Below are 7,134 nucleotides of genomic sequence, written 5' to 3' on the forward strand. Positions count from 1 at the left end.
CCCACTAAAACCCCTCTGTTTCCGCCCTTGTGCTGTAGCGGTGGGCTGCAGGTACGCATGCGCTTTACTTCTGCAGCACCACCAGCACCGGTCCGCGTTGCGGATCGCCTCCGGAGGCATTTGTTGCCTCTTTCGCCCAGAGCCGTTTTACGGCTAGCAATCTCGGGGACCTCGGATGTTATGGATGACAGGCGTCCCCGTGCCTGTCATCCCGAGGTCCACCTATGGAGGCAGGCGGCGGTCGTTCGCGACTGCTCTACGCCTGTTACGCCGACGGCGCCTTTGGTCGGCTAGAGGGTCGACCTCCCTGGCCCGTTCCGCCATTTCTTTATGCGACAGCACCGCTTCGCAAAAAGTTTGAACAGCTTGCCAAGCTCTGTCGCTGCCTACCATGGCCTGGACCACTGCGGGCAGCGACAGGTTCGGCCCCACTACGGCCAGGAGGTCATCTCGTTCTGGCCCCCAGGTTGGACACTCCTCGAGCGTATGCTGAGCAGTGTCCACCATTGCACCGCACTCATGGCACCCTTCCGACGGCTCTCTGCCAGCCACCTTGTGCAGGTACCTCCCGAAGCAACCGTGCCCCGAAAGGACCTGCACGAGTCGGAAGGTGAGAGCGCCATGAGTCCTCTCCAGCCACAGAGACATGACCGGCCGAATTGCTTCTATAGTTCTGGCGCCAGCACTTGGCTGCGCCAATCGGTCCATCCACTTCGCAGTGGCTTCTCGGGAGAGCTCTACCCGCTTCGCCTCTATCTCGCGCGGTGCCGGCCAGAAGTCCCGGGCATGCGCCTCTTCTCGCCAGAAGAACAATGCCGCTAGTGCTGCCGCGTCTAGATCCCACGGCAGAGATCCGGCGAGCACGCATGCGGCCTCGCCCGAGATCGTTCTGTAGCCCCGTATGGATCTTATCGCCATTACTCTTTGAGCTTGCCGGAGCTGAGTCGCATTTCTGGGGCTCAGCTCGTTGGCCCACACCGGAGCTCCATACAGGGCTACAGAGCGAACGACGCCTGCATACAGGCGCCTGCATGACGCTCTCGGTCCGCCTAAGTTTGGCAGCAGGCGCCCGAGCGCAGCCGCTGCACCCATCAGCTTCGGGGCCAGTCGCTCAAAATGGGCCTCGAATGTCCACCGGCTATCTAGTGTGATGCCCAGATACCGCATCGTTGGTCGTACGGCGATCTGGACACCCCCCACTATGATGCGTGCTCCCGCCGGAGGCGCTCTGCGGGGCCCGTGAAAGCAGATAGCCTCCGATTTCTCTAGGGCGACCTCTAAGCCTAGCCGTCTTATTTTCCCAACGACGTGGGCTACTGCCGCCGTGGCAAGGATAGAGGCCTCCCTAAAGGTGGCCCCCCGCGCTGTTACAAGGGTGTCGTCTGCGTAACAGACCAGGTTGACCCCACGCAGGACTGCTCCTCGCAGCACCCAGTCGTATCCGATGTTCCACAGGAGGGGCCCCAGCACCGACCCCTGTGGAACACCGCACACCATTTCTCGTCTTCCCCACTCGTGTTGTCCAGGGAAGGCCACGAATCTTTGGGACAGATAGGCCTTCACTATCCTACTCATGTAATGAGGCACTTGATGGTAAAGTAGGGCCTCGTTTATACAGTCCCAGGGGAGGGTGTTAAAAGCATTGGCTATGTCAAGGGACACTGCCAATACCACCTCCCCCCGGGACACTGCCTCGTTTGCCAGACTCTTCACTTGTAGGATAGCATGGACCGTTGAGCGTCCACTACGGAAGCCGTACTGGCAGTCAGCCAAGTTCGGCCCCTTCGACTGTAGGTGCTTGATGAGGCGGTTAGCGATAATCCGCTCCAAGAGCTTGCCGACCTCATCAAGAAGCACAATGGGCCGATAGGCTGACGGCGAGTCAGCAGGACGACCCTCCTTCCTGAGCAACACCAGCCGACCGATCTTCCAGTTGCTGGGGAAGCGACCCTGCTCGAGGCATGAGCTGTATAACTGCCGCAGCCTCGGCTCCAAGGCGCCCATCGCTAGGACCCACGCTCGACCCGGTATTCCGTCAAGCCCGGGCGCCGTGTTTTTTGCGCGGAGCCTGAGAACTGCAGCTCCCAGTTCCGCCTCAGTCACCGGTGGTATATCCGTTTCCCCTTCCCGCTGCCTCTCAGCTGCACCCGGTATCGCCATAGGTGGTGGGCGTTGAGGTGGCCGGTGCGGAAAGAGAGCCGCGACGACATCGTCCACTAGTTGTGGCTGTAGACTTTGTGTGAGTGGGGGAGCCCAGGGCCGAAGTTTCTGCCTGACTAGCTTGTACGGCCTCCCCCACGGATCGTCGTTCAGCGTTCTGAGGAACTCCTCCCGCGATCGGTCCTTGGCCTCTACGATGGCAGTTGTTAGTGCCGTTTTCGCCTCTTTATACTCGGCGTACAGTGCCGCTTCCGTTGCCTCGTCTCGCAACGGTCGTCTTCGGTATCGCGTGTATTGGCGCCTGGCATGCACGCACACACCGCGCAGCTGCGCAAGTTCAGCAGACCACCAATACACGGCGCGCCTGGGAGAGAACGCCTTGGCTCGGGGCATGGCCGCGTCGCAGACCTCGGTCATGCAATGGCGGAACCATTCGGCTTCGGCCTCGACGTCAATAGCTCCTTCAGGCTCCGTTACCCAGCTCTGTACGATGGCCGCCAGCTCAAGGGCCTCCTTGTCCAGCTTTTTAAGTGCCCAGCGAGGGCTGTTTCCAGCCGGGTCCCTCCCGTTTGGAAGGGGGCGCTGTGGGCGCCGAGACACAAAACCGGACATAACGGTGATCCGACAGTGTCTCGACCCCCTCTAGTACCTCCCATTTCTGTACACGGCGCGCCAGGGCGGCACTTGCGAACGTAATATCCACTATCGAGCCGCCCTGTTGCCGCACGCACGTGTTTACCGTTCCGGTGTTCGCGACGGCCAGATTCGTGGCTATCGACCACTCCAGGAGGGCACGTCCTCGCGGGTCCGTCACTGGGCTTCCCCACACCGCGTGTTTGGCGTTGAAGTCACCCGCTATAATGGTCGGTTTCGGATGCAGCCGACCTATTAAGCCACCGACCTCTGTGAGGAACCCCTCAAAGTCCGCCAGGCTCTTGTTTGGGGAGAAGTAGATGCCGATGACTGCCATGTCCCCACAAACAGCTGCAACGTAGCCGTGGCCTTTTACAACGCGACTAAATGGACTGGAGCCGGCAGCGCTCCGCGTAGTTAAGGCCACGGTGCCATCCAGATCCCCAACCCAGTCGTCACGGGCAGGCACTCTGTAAGGCTCTGCCACTACAGCGATGTGAATGGACCACTGTGCCATACTCTGGTAAAGGAGATCCTGGGCCCTAGCACAGTGGTTGAGGTTCACCTGTAGGAATTCCATGGTCGCCATTTATCCCACGACCATATCAGCTGAATCCTCCTCTGTCACAGCCTGTTCGGTAGCTTGTGGTGGGACCGGCTGCGAGGGGACCCGGGGGACTTCGGCAGCTTTTGTCGTCTTCCTGTTCTTGTACTTGGGAGCAGTGCACGCCTTGCTACTGATCCGATGCTCTGACGGCTTTCCAGCTGCCGCGCATTCAGCGCAGTGCGCAGGGGCACTGCACTGGGCCGCCTTGTGACCGTCCTTCCCACACTGAAAGCAGCTTTGGGATCGGTCAGTAGCACTCTGACACTGCGCGCTAACATGCCCGTTCCTGAAGCACCTGTAGCATCGCAGCGGTCTTTTCTCCAGTAGTTTTACCTGGGCGGAGACCCAGCCGACTAGAAGGCGGCCCCCGGACACTACCTTTTGCGCCGCTCCAACAGGGCACTGCACCCATACTGCACCGAGTCCCGAGAAACTCTGCCGTATTTCCCCGACTTTTATCGAATCGGGGGTACAGCCTCCGGTGCGCGCTACGGCAGCAACTACCTCCTCCGTGGTGACGGATTCGTCCAGGCCTGTGACGCGGATCTCAGCACTCTTAGAAGGCCTGGATACACGCACGTTGTCCTCGCCAATTTGCTGCTTTATGGCATCTGCCAGCTTATCGGCTTTCTCTCCACTAGATGCACCGGGAATTTCCAGGATGCAGGCACCAGTGGCTGCTCGCCGAAAGCGCAGGCCACCAGAGATATCCAGATCCTTCAGCTGGACCTTGTTCCTCGCCTCTGACATCACCTCTTTGTAGGTGACGCCTCTTTCCGCCGCTCCCGGTTGCAAGGTCAGTACTACGGCTGCTGACCGTGGGGGTTTGAGCTTTGAAGCTTTCACTTTTCCCGTCGGCTGCGATGAGGTAGCTCCCTTCTTTTTCCTCCCCTTGCCCGCCACCACGTTCCAGCCCTCTTTCATGGAAGTGGGCGCAGGAGGTAGCGCGCGGGCGGCCGGCGTCTCTTTTTCTGGCTGAATCCCAGCCCCACTCTTGTTCTTTTTAGCCGCCTTGGCGGTCTTCTTCCTACCTCCAGTAACTGGAGTGGACTGCGGCTTTTTGGTGGCATCGATGATTTTGGGCCCTTTAGAACCGGCAGTCGGTTTCACCGCGGAAGAAGCTGTCGACTGTGCGGCTTGGTTCTTCTTATCCGCTGCCAATGCCGGCCGTAGTTGTTTGGCAGGCAGCAGCCGACCCTCGGCTTCCAGGCCTGCGAGTCGTGCGCTTACGATCGCACCCACCTGGAGAGACACTGCCCTCATGAACTCCTCGTTTTGGGAGTCTGGTGCGGGATAAGTCACAGATTGACTCGCACGCGGTGGGTTCGCCTCTGGGGGAGGTGAGGGAGGTCTCGTTTGCGTCACCTCCGGCATTTCCGTATCCATGAGTACGGGGGACAGAGTCTCACGCGGAGGACTCTCTCTCCGATTTTTTCCCTCCACCTCTTTCCTCAACTTCGCCAGCTCCTCTCGGAGGTCAGCCATTTCGGCTTGCAGGCGGTTATTTGCCGCCTGTAATTGGCGGGTCTCGTCCGACGTCGTGCGCTCGCTCAGCTGCTCAAAAGCCTCTGCGATCTCCTTTGCTGCATCCTTTAGAGCCTTGACGTAAGTCCCTTTCAGGTTGCCGGACTTCGCAGCTACGTCCTTAATTATTGCCACCTGGGCCGCGACAGACTTGCTGAGGTCTGCCGCAGCCCTATTGTGGTCTTCAGCTGCCGAAGACGACTCTGAGAGTCGACGGACGCGCACCCGTAGCTCCCTGGCCACTTTCGCCTGGCTCGCTAGGTCCATCTCCGCCTCAAGTTCTAGGGCCTCACGCTTCGCAGCGTTGAGGGCTCTTTGTGCCGCCGCTAAGCCGACGTATTGCCCCGTCGTCGGCGGACGCCCTCGCGAACGCTGGGGCTCAGCTTCCGTCGTCGTTGGATTCTGGGAATCTTCTCCTTCCGAGACTGAGTGGCGTTCGGAATCCAACCTGTTCGCCCTTTTGGACCTGTTCCGGGCCCACAGCCGGCGTGTGCCAGAATCTGCGGAGGAGACCGAGTTGGATCTCGATCTCGATCTCGATCTCGACCTGACCGATACCAAGGTGCAGTCTGACTGGGCGCCCTCATCTGACCCTGCAAGCGCGTCTGCAAGGCTTTCCGCCATTTTTTCAGCGCCTTCGCCAGTGTCGAGTGTCTTCCGGGCGCGCTTTCCTACCTTTTTACCCAATATTTTGGGTTTATCGCCTTTTTTGTAGTCTTTCGGCGTAGGGGGCGGGTTGCCTCCCCTCAGCCTCAAGATACCCGAGTCGCTTGCAATATCATTGTCCATTAATCGAATGCTATGGTCGTGTTCACGGAGACCGGCACTATGCCGGCCTACGAGGCGATTGTTGCCCACCCCAGCATACGAAGGGCAGCCGTTACTCGTGAGAGTGAACGGGCGGGATTCCTCCTTTTGGAGACCCGCGTGGGGAATGTTTTCGCAATCTACCTTCATTGTGTTTCCCGTCAATCTCTTTTTTTCGGGGGTGAGCTCCCCCGCACGCTAGGCACTGGATTCCCTCCAGCCATTCATCCCCTCGGCACGATCCGCTCACCTTGGGATTGGGGATTTTTATAGTGGTTTACTCCACGCAGCGCTGCTCTCAGTGAGCAGCGCCCCCGGCCCGCTCATTGCGGGTTACGGGTTGCCCGACGGGGGGCCGAAACCCCATCCAGCAGCCACATGTCTGTGACCGCCAGATCCGCCGCGCCGCAAGCCTTGAAGGCTAGCCATCCCTCGCCGCCAAAGCGGCCACTGGCCCCAAACGGGGCCCCGGCAAACTGGTGTGTAAACACCACCTCCGATGCTCGCCAGTAGGCGAAGCTGGCTTCATCCTCAGTCATCTTAGAGCTAAGACGACGGGAGAAACCGACAACAGGACACGGCACTTAAGCCCTCACAGGAGATAACTCAACTGCTTGCCGACACTGTGACTGGTAGTTCGCAGAGGGAAAGTAGCGAACGCGCAACTGAGCGGCTACTCTCCCCCTCCCAGGGTGCACCACGAGGAGGTCTACCAATCCCGCACCCCAACCTAACCTAACCTAACCTAACCTAACCTAACCTAACCTAACCTAACCTAACCTAACCTAACCTAACCTAACCTAACCTAACCTAACCTAACCTAACCTTTTTTTTTTTTTTTTTTTTTTTTTTTTTTTTTTTTTTTTTTTTTTTTTACGTGGGGAATGCGTTTACGCATACCGCCGGGTCTGAGGTGGTGGGCGACCCGGTCGGTTATGTGGGGCTCGGGGCTGTAAAGAGGCCCCCCTACCCACTAAACCCCACGGTGTCCTCTCACCGCTTTGTGTGCGGGGTCCCGGGGAAGCTCGCGCAATGCGTCCGCGGCCCCGCAGCGGCCATCCTGCATCAGGATCCGTCGCCAGGTCGGCTTTTTAAGCCGACCGATCCTCGCCTTGGGAGCGCTTCCCGGACACAGGGTCGCGCTCTCCAGCTCGAGAGCTAGCGTTTGTGGGCGAGGGCGCTCTCATGCCTCCCTCGCCCGCTAGCTGTCGTTAGGGTGGCAGGTTCCGCTCGTGAGCGGCACGTCTGCGGCCTGTGCGGCGGCGGCGCATCGGGTCTGCCTCGGCCTGGGTTTCCCGTTCGCGCTCCGCCGCCTCCTTCTCCTTAAGGACGTGCTCGCTAAAAGAGAGCAGAGCCTCCCACCCTTCCTCGCTGGCCACCATGGCCAGCACCACCGCCGGCAG

The 7,134-nt window shown here is 59.6% G+C and overlaps 1 protein-coding gene across 1 annotated transcript; it reads right to left on the minus strand.

Moving 5' to 3' along the window:
• Window positions 1–3,382: 3,382 nt before the first annotated feature.
• On the minus strand, window positions 3,383–5,881 carry LOC125231933 (PHD finger protein rhinoceros-like). Its single transcript, XM_048137540.1, has one exon. It carries the CDS (start codon window positions 5,879–5,881, stop codon window positions 3,383–3,385), a length of 2,499 nt encoding a protein of 832 aa, XP_047993497.1.
• Between the last annotated feature and the right edge of the window lie 1,253 nt (window positions 5,882–7,134).

The sequence above is a fragment of the Leguminivora glycinivorella genome, chromosome 12 (assembly GCF_023078275.1).
Source record: "Leguminivora glycinivorella isolate SPB_JAAS2020 chromosome 12, LegGlyc_1.1, whole genome shotgun sequence".
In the NCBI taxonomy this organism is placed as follows: Eukaryota; Metazoa; Arthropoda; class Insecta; order Lepidoptera; family Tortricidae; genus Leguminivora; species Leguminivora glycinivorella.